This window comes from Syngnathus scovelli, chromosome 10, assembly GCF_024217435.2.
Source record: "Syngnathus scovelli strain Florida chromosome 10, RoL_Ssco_1.2, whole genome shotgun sequence".
NCBI classification, from domain to species: Eukaryota; Metazoa; Chordata; class Actinopteri; order Syngnathiformes; family Syngnathidae; genus Syngnathus; species Syngnathus scovelli.
The window spans coordinates 8569032-8584751 of NC_090856.1; the positions used below are offsets into that span (position 1 = coordinate 8569032).

Consider the following 15720-nt stretch of genomic DNA (forward strand, 5'->3'; position numbering starts at 1 on the left):
GAGGTTGGGGGATCACTCAAAGACTGAAGGAGCATGGACGAGAACAGAGCAAGACATGGGGGAGGGGGAGTACAGCGGAGGGGACAGCTGGAAAACGCAAGACAGAAGGCACAAGAACAATTAGTGGTTTGGGTTTACCAAAACATGACACAAGCAATTAACAGTGTGCTCTCCTTCGCAAGGTTACTAAGAAGAGGGGTGAGGAGTGCTTCCTGAAGGCATACTTCCATGTAGCAACCGCAAATTGTTATAAAATAACTGCATCCGATTGGCTTATTTCATATTTCAGGTGCCACTAATGACTTTCTAAAAATGGTTCAATGTTTGGGACCAGCTCGGTGAGAGTGTTCCCAAAGAGGGACTTTGGAACGTATGAGATCATCGCTTAAAAGTATATCCTCGTCTATCCTCCACCTTTTCCTTTTCTTTAGTCATTTTTTAACTCCATGACCTGCAATGATAAAAATTCGCATTGAGCCTTTCTTATGTTGACTTTATAATTTTTTTTTTTTTTTTTTTTATCTTTCGTTCTTTCAGGTACATGTTGCATTTGTGTTTCAGTTTGATATATTCACTGCATGTGCTACATACACATGTCTGTGGTAATGTAATCATTGTAGAAATTAATTGATAAATGCACTATTATTGTTTTTGATCAATTTTTGAAAAGTAACCCCCCTAGCTATCAGTTGGTGGGTCAGGGTTAGTCAAACGAAGGTGGTCTCGAAGTGCCCACTTCACAGCAGTCAACTTTACATCATTTCCAAGTGGAGATTTTCTTGCCGTTCCTTATAAGCGTACTTTGCTCGGCTTCAGTGAGTACTTTTATGATTGGGCCATGTAGACAGCGCACCTTTCCTGCGCTGCATTCAAAGGGAATGCGAGGACCCGTTGCTATTGCCCAGGAAGGACTGGAAGTCGACTGACTTGACTCTCACAACGGCGCAGACACCCGTTTTTAAGGTCACCTTAAAACTAATAGTAAGTATAAATCCCAAAAGTACGAAGGATCTGCCACTTTGCGCTAGACTTCCGCTGAGCACCAAAATAGAGCTCATAACTAAAACCAGTTCATCTGTCTGACACTGCATGCAATGTTCATTTCACCTCTTGTATTGTTGATGCAGACTTTCAAATGTATCAACTAATTTTACAACTATTTTGTACTTCACCTTCAAATCAACCTGTATTTTCTTTCCCTCACTGTCTGCAAATATTTTAAACATCAGAGTCATCATACACTTTTTTAAAGTTCTTGGAATGGATACCAGGTTGGCAAGCTCAGCATTGGCACCTCAATTATCCGACCTTCGTCAGAGAGACCCCAGGTTTTTGATGACATTTTTAAGTTGCCTTGGAAAAGGTTCCACTGGTAGATGAGCGTGCAGTTTTGTAAAGTTATTCTGACATCATGCAATCTAGAATCAGCCACCATCTTGCCATCCCCTTCAAAGAGCTATTCACACAATTTTGAGCCATTAATGTCAACACCATATTACCTAATCAAAACATTAATTTTACATTAATTTGACCGGTGTTCCGTTTTGTGACTATTTAAATCCAAGTTCTATCTTTTCCTCTTCTTCAAAACAGATTCAAAACCATTAGTGTAAAGACTTACTTTGGAAATTGTGATGCAATGTTAGCTATAACCTACTTGAGAGTGTTTCATACAGTTGACATTAATGCAGGTGGTCAGCTGTGTTAGGTTATTCTGCATGGTTTTAAGAAGATAGTCACAAATGTCTTTATATTGAAATTGGATTGTCTTTTTATTTTTATTTTCTGGAGGAAGTGAAGCGGTTTTATAACAGCATTATCACAAACAAAAGGCTCCCGAGAGTGAAAAGCGAAAGTGCAAGACAAGAGGAGGGAAAAAAGGGGCCTTTGAATCTGTGATCGATGAGGTAGCTTTATTTGACTTCAAAGTCCCCTAGAGCTGTCCAGGCCAAGTTTTGGCCCTCGATTTGCTCTTTCAGTGGTTTAAGTGAATCACATGATATTTCTTAGACCTTGCTGGAAGCCTCCCCCTCCTGTTGCTAACAAAAAAAGATCCAAACAATGATACTTTCTCTTCGAGCAGTGCAATATGTCAATGGCTATTTTCCCCCATTTGTTACAGTTTCCCTTTTTTCCCTCCTTTTTTGGCATTCATTTTTAATGGCCTGCCTTGTTTTGCACCCGGCACCCCAGTGGTCCCAGGCAAATCCGGACAGCTATACCTTTTTGTGATAGGATGCGTGCAAGGAATATATATATATATATATATGGGTACTCGTATCCAAAGTCATACAAATGTAGGCTTTGTAATAGTATCAGTTGTTCTTTGCTTTATTTGAGTGATGTGAATAATGGTGACTTAATTATGCAAAAACTACTAATCAAAAAGAAGAGGCAACATTTTTTTATTCTTCCATGAGGTAAGTCTGTAGTGGTGTGAAAAGTACATCAAGATAGAACTAAAACACACCTTATGTAATATACTGCTGTCATACCTTTACTGCTTTTGTAAGATATTACAACACTTTACTGACAAATAGTTGACAGCAAAGTACACGACTGATGAAGTGCTATTCAACCCTGCTAAAATGTCTTCAAGTATGACACCAATTGCCTAATGTTAACCCTCCTTGCACACCTTCTCAGCATCATATAAGATGATGAAGACTGATGACTAATTGATAGATTGAGAGCTTAGCAATGAAATCATCCACTAACTCAAATAACCACTCACCTATGTTACCTTAATTTATAGATGGTGAGGATAAGTAAAATAATGTGCTGTAAATTGACAATTTGAGCTTATGTAAATGGGAAGCAAAACAGACTTCATGCTGTTTCACCATTTACTGTAAGTTACTCTTGCAGAAAGGTGTTACAGTAAATACTTGTCTGCACATGTGGTAAGAAACACCAACACTTTGATCTCTCACTTCCTCGTATTTGTTTGAATCACTGAAGAGGATGTGTCTGTTTATATAGGTGGGTGATTCACACACTTTAACAACCACCGTTCAGTTCTTACTAGTCTCTAGTAAAGGAAGATCGCTGGTGATGAAAGGTGGTAACACAATCGGATGCAAGTTTGGATGTATTTGATAGACTCTGATCATTTACTGAGACTAGTTTCTCAGTCATGTGTCATGCGTTGCCATTTGAAAACCTTTGTGTTTTCAAATTGTTCTTGTCTCACATCCATCAATCTTTTCAACCTTTAATTGACATAAAAGTCATGTGGACTTATTTAGTGTGTGTGCGTGAATGTCCCATTCCGATGACATCATCTCGGGGGCATATTCACACTAAAAGGCTTTACGAGGGGGATGCTAATTTCCCTGGCAACCTGAGCCACCGGGAAGTGGCGCTGTCATCTAATAAGCTACTGATTCAAGGAACATACTGAAGCTGCCCTCCAAAATATAAATGAACTATTATAAGCTTTGCATGCACCATAAGCACGTCAAAACTAATGTAAACATGTAACTGCAGTTTTAATATGCTATATATGATGCAATCCAATATTAATATTTTGACCTTTTCAACTTTGCATGTGTGTTGAATTAGTACTGAACTGTTAAATACATTAACGTTGTGGTTGAAGTTAACCCTCTGAATGGGGGGGGTTACAAAAAAGGAACTCATTCTGAAATAGAATGTGGCCTGTATTTTATTTCACTTATCTATTTTGAAGGTAATCAACATAAATTGGCGATGACAGGTGGAATATATGTAGTCTACTATATTTAAGTTGATGTTTTCACTAGTCTACCTTGGATAGTGGAACATTTGTTGAGTGCATTTTAAGATACTGCAACAATAATCATTCAATTGGTCAACTAGGTCACTGAATTCCAATTTCCAATGACACATTTACAGAGTGGGAAACTATGAGAACGCTCTCCTTCCCATTATAAAAACAGCACTTGTGGAATTGTGCATCTGTCTGAAGCTAGTATTGCCAAGGAAGATCGATCACAACAGTCCAAGGCTCCGTCCGTCCGTCCGTCCGTCCGTCCGTCCGTCTGTCCGTCCGTCCGTCCACTGATCTCAGGTCTTAGATCTGCTCCTAATGTCCACAAGGTATCTGTAGATGCTCGAGCAACTTCATCTGCCTTCTTTCAAAACAGCAGCCCAACTTCGAAATAAGTTGCTCCATCCACTTTGCCAAACTCCCAAATTGAGGTCAAACTCCAAACCCACATGGCACAATCTATTTTTCTTATTCTAATTTTCATCCCGGCAGTTTCATATGCAAATAAAGCACCCAGCAACACTGAGACCAGATTTTTGGCCCACCAAATTCAAACTCCATGCCTTGGCAAAGCAGGCAATTCTATCTATAAAGCTAATGAACACTACCTTACTTTGAGCAATTAAATGGGAATTCAACTGTGTCCCCCATGGACGTCTGTCACGGATGTTCCAGGAGTGCAGATTGTTGAGCCTGTTACTGCGATCCACTCTTGCATGAACAGAGAGGAAACAAAAACAGGCAGGGACATTAAAATATAACCCATCCCTTGCCCAAACTAAAGTTTAAGACAGCATTGTGCAATTGAAATCATCAAAATTCTTGATGTGTTGTGCTGGAAAACAATAAGAGGGACTCCTCAGGAAGGCCGTGAGAAGGGCTTTCCCATTATATAGGAAGTAGAACAGATGACATGTCATCTGTCATTTCATAAAGTGCCTCTTGCCCCTGCCACGTTTCAAACGGGTCACTGAGGCTTCCCAGTCAACAACACAGAGCCAATTTTAAAATGTACAATTCCCTTTTCCTCTGGTTTTATATCAGATCATTATTTGCTTAGTCATACGTTCACTGTGCTTTATTGGAGTTCCTGTAGAGGTTGAGTAGCTAATGGCCCCATAATATGTATATCCTCAGACATGGGCACAATGGTCCTGTACAGACATATTGAAGAGTCATTTGTCTTCTCATTCTCAACCCATATGGGGATTTATGTCCAGCCATGAGTGAGATGTTAATTTTAGAGTGCTAAAGGAAGGATTGCGTTTTGACATAGACAATCGTTTCTGAGGTACGACAGGGCTAATGCATCACTACAACTGGACCGTGTGAGGGTGATCCTGTATAACTGCATCCACTGATTACACAAGGGCATCTCTGTCATTTCCATAGGGTGGAAATCCCTGTGACCAACGTACCCCAAGTTAGATACCATCGGCATTGAGGCAGGAACTTCCACCTGTCACTGTGATGTGTTAATTGCAAATTTAATTAGCATTTGACTTGCCTGTGTCATGATTTTCCAGCCATATTACATCATCTTATTTGGAGGTAGGTGGGTTGTTGGTCCAAATAAAAAACAATATTGCTTGACAACCAAAAATGAACGGACAGGAGATGTAAGTATGTTTTTCTGTTCAGGAACATGTTCAATTAGCTTGGGAAAAACACACAGATGTAGAGTTTTTTTTTTTTTTTTTTTGTAATGGTGAGGATTTGTAACTTTGGACCCTAGCCCAGATTCAGAGTTTTCGGAATTTAATACTCAAGACCAAACTCGAAGTGTCCCTTCCATTTACATTTTTTTTTTTTATTGTTTATAGTCATTATATTATATGTCAACATACAATTGTTGACGGTTATTATTCTGACTTTAAATGTATAAAACAAAATGATGCTCATTCAGTAGCTTAACATTAGTTACATGCGAGAACAAATAGTTTTCTCATGGTGTCATGTGAACAGGAAGGGAGCTGTTCTTCAGCACCTGAGTCTTATGCAAAAGTTAATTTCTCACACACTCATATTTATTAGTGGTAGTTATTTTCCAATAAAACTAATTGCCGATCCAAGAAGTCAAAGTGGTCATTTATTGGCATCAGTTTATTACGATATAAAATATAAATGTTTGCTTTCCTCCTTCACATTTTTCTTAAATTTTTAAATCTATATCAGATTACAAATGAGGTCATGTTTGAACTTTATACACATCCCTTGAATGTGTATGTTAAGTGAACTCTGAGGTCCATCTAAGACATATTACAAAATAGTGAGTCACAATTGACTCAAGGCTTAGTTGTCTGTTTTGAAAGGGCACCTCCCAAATAATATCAGTTAGTTTAGTTGGTCAGATGTTCAGACGAATTTCCTGTTTCTGCAGTCTGAGTCAATGATGGGAGTGGTAGAGATTTCAGTCCCCAAGTGAATTCAAATACCATGTTAACCTATGGATAATAAACTGAAAGATGAATGACGAATTATTTGTGTAAAGGTAGCTCCTGTGGGAAGTGATAGCTACAAATAAAGCACGTCGTCTAAGATCTTCTTTATCTGACTTTAGCTCACCTCTGCTCTTTGCATCTTATCATTGAACATTTTGCCCCTAGTGGACAGACATAGACATTAGTCAAGAACTTATTCTGGCTCTCAACATGATTCGACATTAAGAAACAATTGCCTCATCCAACTTCTTTGAAATCTACTTTAATGTCTCAAACGGGTGTTCCCAGAGTAATAGGCTTAATCTTTTGATTTGAATAGCCCACTTAGTGCTTAAAACTCTTTTCATGTACAACTTGGCGCTGGCCCCTTTAGATCAAACTGTTGCCTGTAGTCAAAATAGTGACATCATTAATCTAAGACATTCTAGATCGAATTTTGGTAGACGGAGATATGGGAAAAAACTCAAGGTCAAGTCTCCAATTACTGCTTTTCAAAATACTGATGGCGCAAAAGATGAATAGACAATACAAATGTATTTAGAACAACCCTCACCCCATAACATAATTTGCTTATTGTGTGACCCTGAACAAGATATAAATGGAGTTATCTATCAATGTGCTTCAGAGGGCAAAAGAGCCATAAAAATAAGCCCGAGCTGATTGTGTCAAAATTAGATCACACATGATAAATGACAACGGACAATCCTTTGAACATTATATCTGCTCCTGAATGCTGGCCAACTTCTGATTTGTTCAAATTGAAAATAAAATAAAAATGCCCATTGTTGTTTTAGTGTCAACTTCCTAAAAACTTTTATCAAAGTAGAATTTCACTTTTTAACCTTTAAAGGATTACAGAAGGCAAGATGGCTTGCATTAACATTAAACACAGCTCATGACTTTCTGATGCACTTTCCATTCTTCTCATAGTTGCATTGCTCATAATGTTAGTACCAGTGTGTCATAATGTGGACCAGTTTTTGAGGATTCAATTATCTAGCCCCATTTTTATAGTGCTCCTAATTCCTTTTCCCCTCTTTCAAAATATTTGTATCCTTCATGCAGACAGTCACATGCAATAAATAAAAACTGAAGGCTGGTTGAGTTCTGGAATTATGTGTACTAATAAATACCAATTTGTATGACTTCATGGGCAATTGTATTTAGAGAATCATCATATTTTGCTCGTCTCTAAAAAAAAAAATGTTTTTCAATTCTGTGAAAGCATTTAGTCGATATTTTGTTTTAAGACTTTTTAAACAACCCCATAGCTGCCACATACAACTCCTCATCTCCCCACATTTATGAATTTGAATCCTGGCTTATGTGAAGTTGAATGAATGTAGCTCAGTTAAAATTGTAAAATCCAGAGTTAATGTACAGAATCAAACCCAGAATCCATGAGAAGCTTAGTCAGTTTTCAAAACAAAGAACTTGCATGATGTAACAGTCAAAACGAATCACAAACGCAAAGTTGGCAAGAATCGCTTTCCCAGGGTGAGAAAAGCAGTTTGTATTTGGAACGAGGGCATAACTCAAATCTCCTACTGATATAATCACTCTCAACCTGCACATGGAACCGCATGACCCGGGCCACCATCAATCTCCAGCACAGATCAATCAGAGCTCTTCAACACTAGCCCTTTCAGCAACGAGACCACCCTGGCTTGCTATGATGTTTTATGTACCCACCACACATGTATAAACCTAATAGAAACAGTTGGGTCATCATGAAAAAAAGCAACCAATCAGAAAAAGACAGCATTTAAGTATACTCAGCAGATTACACTAATCAACAGGACTCAATTAAGGGAAAAATAATTTCCTATAAATCTACTGGAAAGTCAGGTTGGAGCTATCTTCAAACTGAAGAAAATCAACCCTCCAAACTCTTGAATTATGTTTAATACTTGTAATTATTTTTTGTTACATGGCTTTTTTTTTGTTCTTCAAAAGCAAGCGGGAGCAAGATTATTTGAAAGGACAGAGAAGAATATACAACGATTATGACATAAACAGATCATGCCTCACCTGACATATTGTAACTTGTAGGTACAGTTAGAGAAGACTATTTGATTGTTTTTATGTTTTATAATTGTAAAAGGCGGTAATCCCTTTTGAAGCTGTTGCCCCCCCCACCGTAAAAAAAAACGAAAGAAGACTCAATAATGTCAATTCATGGACATGATAGAAGTTGGAAAAATGTTTTGTTTCATTTTATCGAGTTGGCATATTGATAATGTATTTAAATCTGGCACATTTTGATTTTCACTATACAGGGATTGTAGTTTCTTTTTTATACTTGGATGCAACATGTATGATCAGAATATGCTTTTATTGTTATCAGGGTCAATATGGATTTATTGTTTTTACTGTACAATTCAACAGAAATCAACATTTTAATAATTATTGAGAATGAATATACAGTATGCTATACTGTATTTCAGAATTTATCTGATCCAGCCTAGTGAGAATAAAAAAACAGGATTTAATATTCAAATAAAGTCCTAAGCATTGGCATTTTGGTGTTTTGGAGTGGCTCAAATAATTGTTTTTACTTTCCGTTGACTTTGAACCTGGAATTTGAGGTTCCCGCAGAAAAATAATCTGTCACTTTCATCCTCCCATCAGTCTCATTCACTTTATCAACCCTCATGCTATATTTGCTCTCTCTCTTTCTTTCTTTCATTCTTTGCCAGTGTTTCATGCACTCTTTGTCTCAGTCTTCCTCACTCTCACCTTTCCCATGTGCTGCAGGCGTGGTTTTAGCCAAAGCCAAGAGGGAATGACTGAGAAAACATCTCTGGTTACCTCTGCCTCTGTGGTTATGCTCCTTACCAATTTTTACAACGTGTTTCAAGTCATGAATGAAAAATGACAACACTCTTACTTTGACCCCTCACAAAAAGACTGGTGAGAACCATCCAATGGTGTCAAAACCATGCATCGGCCTTTCATTTAAATGTTGGGTCATACAAAGATCAAAACACTAGGTTTAACGCTCTGATTGTAAAGGGAAATCTAATTGGTCAAGAATCTGCTTGGCTGTGTTCACGCCCACAACGGTGCAAACTCCCATTTCCAATTGCACGCATCAATGAAAATACCAAAAGAAATTATGCGGACAGTGAGAGTGTACATATTGCCAGACTTGCGTTGTGCATGAAAAAAGAGTCCTTACTGGCTTTTTGACACAGATCCTTCTCACTTGAGATTATTTTGTTAATATTAGTACATGTACAAAATCAAAGGACGTTGAAGATGTAAATTAACATTTATCAGTAAAACGCAGTATAGATGCTCTCTCTGGCAAAGAATAGGAGCAAGAAAAATGTTCTATTTCCACTTCTGGTGGTGTATGTTCATCACACTTTAACATTGTCTATTTAATGTCATTTTTCTTTGATTTTGATTCTGTATTGATTTGCCAATTGAACTATTTTCTCTTCTGTATATGAAAAGTACAACGTCTATTAGTTTGTTTTGGTGCTACAAAATGGAGGTTCCTTTTTAAAAGTACTGTCGGAGCTTGACATAAAACAAGACATAAAATGTGAGGCATTCCTGTTCCTCACAAAACATGTCACATATTTTCTAAAATAGTGGTTGAAGTCCCTGAAGCTGAAGATAAAACATTTCCCTTCTGTATGAGAAACAAGGTTCTAACCAAAACGACTCTTTGTTGTTTTCCATAGACAAAAAATGACTCGCCTAGAATTTCTTCATTAAATGGCAGAACATTAACAGCATTGAAGTTCACAATTAAAAACCAAGCTTGCGGGAGTGATTGACTAATTTATCTTTAGGTGTACAACAATGCACTAAATGCACACCGACGCATTACTCCTACTCCCTAATAGGCTTTGCCCCCCCCCCCCCCCCCCCCCCCCCACACACACACACTGGTTCTTTATGCTTGTAAATCCATTCCATGTATACAAATATGTGGTCGCAAAAGAAAAGAGGATGCGGTGTTAAATGCTGAGTTTGCCTGTCACTGAAAAAAAAAAAAAATAAATATAATTCTAATGTGCTCTAATTGTGCTGTGGTTATTAAAATAAGACACGAGTAATATGTTCTAACAATATTATTACAGGAAGTATTGAGTACTGATGGATCTGATAATAACCAGCTTCAAACTGTCATGTGCCATTTGATGGTTCGTACAAAAAAAAAAGAACAAGAAAAGTCATGTGTGAAGTGGAAAAGAGCGTTCAAGAAAAAAATAAATCACAAGAAGGGAACATGACCCTATTTGTCCTCAAAGTTTGCATCATCTCCACTACACTACACTTGCCATGATGGGAAAAAAAATCGTAATGGTCAGCACAGGTTAGATTTAGTGGTCATACAGAATTTGATCCAATGCGACCCTGAGTAAAGCCCCGAATGTCCACCGCCCAGTCAGGGTTTTTTTGTTTAATTGCATATTGTACAAACAATATAAAGAAGCTGTAGTCTGAAAGAAAAATCTGCAGGAACTAGGTCAGCTCTAGCTATACTCAAACAACCCAGAAGGTTTTCAAGAGAATATCCTCACCCCGTTTGACCCTTTATTATCTTTCCTTGTGGGTTTTGGGAGTATGTCGAACACACTTCCTGTGAAGCTGTGTGGTATTTATTACAGCCTCTTTTTTTTTGTATGACTTGAGACATATGGACTACAGTCTATTTATCCTAGAGGTTATTTGCTACAGAATAGGAAGAGAAAAATGAAATCTAAGATGTTGAAGTTAAATTGGTAGCAAATGTATTGCCTGCAACCAGCACTTGTCCTCAAGTAAGGACATCTCTGAAACGATATTTCAATAGTCTTTGTGGACATCTATGTGCACCCAACATAATTGACTTATTTAATTTCAAGAAATATTTATATTGTGCTTTTATGTATAGTGAATAGGGCAAATGAGCTAAAGGTTTACAATAAAACATTAATTGTTGGGACAAGGTGGGCAATTTTAATAGGGAAATAACTACAAATTTTTCGAGTACTTACCAGCTTCGAATATTCATGAAATAAACTCTTTAAAGTATAGAAAACTTCATAATGGCCCAGATGGTGGGGGAACATGAAATGAAGGCAAAGTAAAAGTGTCTATGTGCAGCCACACTGAGCAAAACACATGCTGTTTTGTGCAACAACAACTAGTTCCCCTCAGTCCATTGGCTTTTATTGAGCTTTTTGGGGCTGCACAGGGAAACGAGAGCAAATGTGACCCCATAGAGCCATTTGCATGAAAATGAGATTTTCAAAGTCTCTTTGAAGAGACTTTAACAGCAGCAGTGCAGCGATTGAGCCTCTATGCAAGCATCTTTAGTGCATTCATGACAAACTGAGACTTTTATTTTGCAAATGGATGCAAATGAATAGTCAAGGCATTAACATAAGGTGCCAATTCCAATATGATTGTATTTTATTCAAATTGCTTGGGAGCACATTAGTGGGCAACATACCCATGGGAGATCCGTTGCTATATGATCTGGTACAAAATAGTGGAAGCATAACAACAAACTTTTAGTGTGCATGTTGATGTTACCATTTTATTTTTAATATGTAATTTTAAGTGCCAAAGCTTTTATGTTTTTTTTTTTGAAAAGCCTTTGCAGGTTCTTCCCAAATGTTAAGCTTTGACAGTGTCGGGGACATGAAAATTCAGCTTTTGGGATTCCTTGCCAGGAGATCGCCACAGGAAATTGTCTATTCAACATCCCTTTAATTTGATTCATAGATGGTGAGTGTAAATGTGTTATCACCGTCATAAAGCAAAACTTTATGGCTTAGTGCATGTGTGTGTTGCTTGCACATAGTGTACATACTGGCTTGTACTCCGTATGGACCTAATCCGCGCGTGTTTATCATCCTCCCCTTGCAACATCTACTGCATTGAGATTTATGTTGGGCACGTGGGCCTACAAGTATTACCATTCAATGTGGGTTTTAACAACAAACGGATGATGTATTGAATACTTCTATACTCTCCCAAGAAAGTTGCATTCTTATGTGTGAGTGCATTTTCATTGGAAAATTAAATGGGATTCCAAGTTCTGAAAATTGTCTCGTGATGTTCCAACTGTGACCACTAGGCGGACTATAGTACTTAGAAACCGTTGAGAGGAAACCCAAGTGCCTTTTAAGAGTATAGTGATATATACATTCTTGAGAAGCATATTACAGGAATCCCCTTTGAAAAAATGGGAGTAGCATAGTACCAGTGCCAACACTGATAGAGAAAACCCTGTTGATTAATGTGTTGATCTGGTAAATTGTATAAGCTGGAGAAAATATTCAAATGAGATCTCGAAGCTGCATGTTGCTGCCATCTGCTGGAAAATAATTATCTGTTCCACTTCACTTTGGGATACATACACTGATTTCAAATAAAGTAATGTTTGTCTATTTAATTCAGATTCAAACAATATGGTAATTATAAATATCCAAAAGACGGTCCATCTGAGTTAAAGTATTCATCAACTGGTTGTGCTGACAAAGAAGTATGATAAAAATGTTGCTTTTATTGGGTATCGAGGTATGGCATAGTCAACAATTAATTTCTAATTTTACATATGATCACTACTATCAGATAACCATTTTTTTTTAATTGTTCTTTTTGGTTTTGTTAAAAACTTACAGTTGACGTACTTAAAGCATACAACTTTTCAGCAGATTCTCTTGTGCTTTACATACCTCCCTAAATAACTCCAAATGTTCCCATGAATAAACCTGAAGAAAAACTGCTACTTCTTCAGTATAGCTCTTCAACACTTACTACCATCAGTTTATTTTACCAAGTCATTTTTTGAGTGTCAAGAAAAATTGGAATGGAAAAAAAAATTGACCCCTGGACACAGTTCAATCACTGTCTGATCCACTCGAACTGGTGGAGCTTTCCTCTTTCTTCTTTCTGTGTCTCTTCTTATGCTTTCCGTGATCCCGTTTGTTCTTCTTACTTTTTTTCTTGTGGCTTTTCAGTTTCTTTTTCTTCCTTCGCTCGTCATCATCTGACGCAGAGAGGGACCTGCTACGTTTCTTTTTCTTTCTGGTAGCTTCTTCATCACTTGATGTTGAAGAATATCTAAGAAGAAAAGAAGAGGACTCGATACAACGCAGACCTTCACAAAGTCCAAATATTGACAACTCTATAGAAATAACATACCTTCTTCTTGATTTTCTCTCTTTGTTCTTTTTCAGTTTATGCTTCTCTTTTTTGTGGTCATCATCACAAGTGTCTGAAACATGCAAAGTCAGTCATAAGTCCAGTCACAATACCAGCATGAATGCAAATACTGTGATCTTTTTTACTCATTCATTTTTTCTGACATTTAAAAATCTTCTGACATTGATGCCACTTCACCAACCAGACACTTCTGGGCAGATGGAGTAGGAACCATGCCGTGTGTGTGGAAATACTTTAAGGTAAACGTGGATTATGTTATGAAATCATTATTTTATTCTTCAACTCTCTTAAAAATCTATTTACATTTGTGTCTCCATGCTTGCACTAAATCACGCTGCCCCTAAGAGGCCATGATTTGTTTGCTGTTTGGATGTGTGATGAATATGATGTCTTACCTCGACGACTTTGCCCACATCGATTCAGAACTTCTTCTTCACTCTCCTCAGTGCTGGTGCTACTTACATCCAGAACAATGTCTTTCTGGGGGTCAACTCTCACAAAGTTTCTGCACTCAAAGGTCAAATGGCCCGCTATAAAAGAAAAAAAGATTGCACAACAATTGCAAAAGCATGAGCATGGTATGCACACTAACTGAATGGCAAGAAAATAAGACGGAGGGCATCCTGCGACTTACGATATCCGCATTTCTTGCATCCGGCTCTGATATTGTCCTTATTCGGGCCTGTTCAATTGAAAAGGATAGGTAGAGTTTAGTGTGTTGCAAACAAACCTGTACTGCGGGCTAGTAAAAGGTAGCAACTTCCCGGAAGGCTAATCCACGTCCGTAGTCCAAAATAACAAAATGTGTACTTGGGAACATAAAGTTATTAAACCAATACGTACCAGGAAGGGCCATAGTCGTTGTGTTGACGAAGTAGATGAAAGCGTTAAAGCGCGAGAACGACCATCCGAATGGTCCGGGTCCTCACCCAAAATAGAACCGGGTTGAATAAGTAGTTCCGGATTATATATTGTTCCCACCTTCGTGTTTCACTTCCTCGCTTTCTTCTGGAAAAGCACAAAGAGCATTTTTGTTGTTGCGATGATGAATCAATTATTAATTCCTATTCACAAATATTAAGTGTACAGTCATGTCCTGGATCGTACAAATAAACTCCTGAAGAAATAAGTGCAAGAAAAAAAAACTGTAAACCCAAAAGGCCAGTACTATTTTTCTACCGCTGGATGACGCACTTCCAGCGTTTTCTAATCAAGTTTGGTTTTGCTTTAGAATACAATTTTGTAAATTGAGTTGCAATTAGTAGACTAAGGGGACAGATTGGCAAATATTGTTTTCTTTGCATTTGATTTCTTTGTGTGTCTTGGCATGTGAAGAAATTGACAATAAAGCAGACTTTGACTTATAACCTGGCACCAGAAGTGTGATTCTTCCTTATCTTTCTGATGTTACTCATGTCATTACGACTATTGTTTCATGCTGGAAATATTCATCATATTAAAATCAAAATAATTAGGTTCGTTAAATGCTTCCATTCTAAAAATTATACCTTTTTATATAGCACTTACATAACATCTAGTTTACTGAAAGAGGCTATTAAAATATTCTTAAAAATGATAATAATAACGGATTCATTCATTCATCTTCCGAACTGCTTATCTTCACAAGGGTTGCAGGTTTGCATAAAAAAATCATTTTCATTAATGGAATATGGCCACATGCACCAAACACGTCCGTGGAGGTCTGTCTGCCTATGCCTCGGTGAAATCCATCAAAATTGCATTACACAACCTGTGGCACAATTTAGAGCTGCTTTTAGCTAGTTTAAAATGGAATCTACTTTTGGTCACCAAATTGGCAGAATGCCCAGCAAGGTGCAACGCGGTCTGCCGATTCTAAAACACATTAAACTAGGCTTGCCCTGGCATGAAAATTATGATGTGCATGTTTTTACGCCAAGCAAAATAGGGCCCAGAGTCTCAGGGGATGAAAACAAATCTTGACTTATGTCTTCTTGGCCCTGGATCCAGGTGGTACACTATTAAAATGGACTTTTAGACGTCATGACAGAAGACCACAAAACCATCTGGATAAACTATTTTACACAGGCTTTGTGTGACATGGATGCTTTACTTTGAGAACTTGGTACTGTTGTGAATCAAATGCTTAACCAGAAAATAAAGTGTGTTTTGGATTTACACCTTACTGTTTATAGTCTTTTGGGGTTTCAAATAGGCTGCAGCGCCTCATAGAAGGTAACAAACTTGTTGACAACTTTGCCTTCCCCACCTCGAGCTAGAATAATACAGGCAGTATAAACATTTAATAGTCTCTATTTCGGTGTGCAGTAATTTAGTGCATCAAATGTTCATCCTTAGTTTTCAGAAATAATA

General features: G+C 37.6%; 1 protein-coding gene across 1 annotated transcript; it reads right to left on the reverse strand.

Moving 5' to 3' along the window:
- Positions 1-12686: 12686 nt before the first annotated feature.
- srek1ip1 (SREK1-interacting protein 1) lies at positions 12687-14379 on the reverse strand. Its single transcript, XM_049725356.1, has 5 exons — positions 14212-14379; positions 14003-14050; positions 13764-13898; positions 13348-13420; positions 12687-13266 (listed from the first exon to the last, which is right to left on the reverse strand). Exons 1-5 carry the CDS (start codon positions 14222-14224, stop codon positions 13044-13046), a joined length of 492 nt encoding a protein of 163 aa, XP_049581313.1. The 5' UTR covers positions 14225-14379; the 3' UTR covers positions 12687-13043.
- Between the last annotated feature and the right edge of the window lie 1341 nt (positions 14380-15720).

Coding starts and splice junctions, on each gene's coding strand:
- srek1ip1 (XM_049725356.1), bottom strand. Junction 13,899..14,002: donor ATGCAAGAAATGCGGATATC/GTAAGTCGCAGG, acceptor TTTCTTTTATAG/CGGGCCATTTGACCTTTGAG. Junction 13,421..13,763: donor ATGTGGGCAAAGTCGTCGAG/GTAAGACATCAT, acceptor TGCATGTTTCAG/ACACTTGTGATGATGACCAC.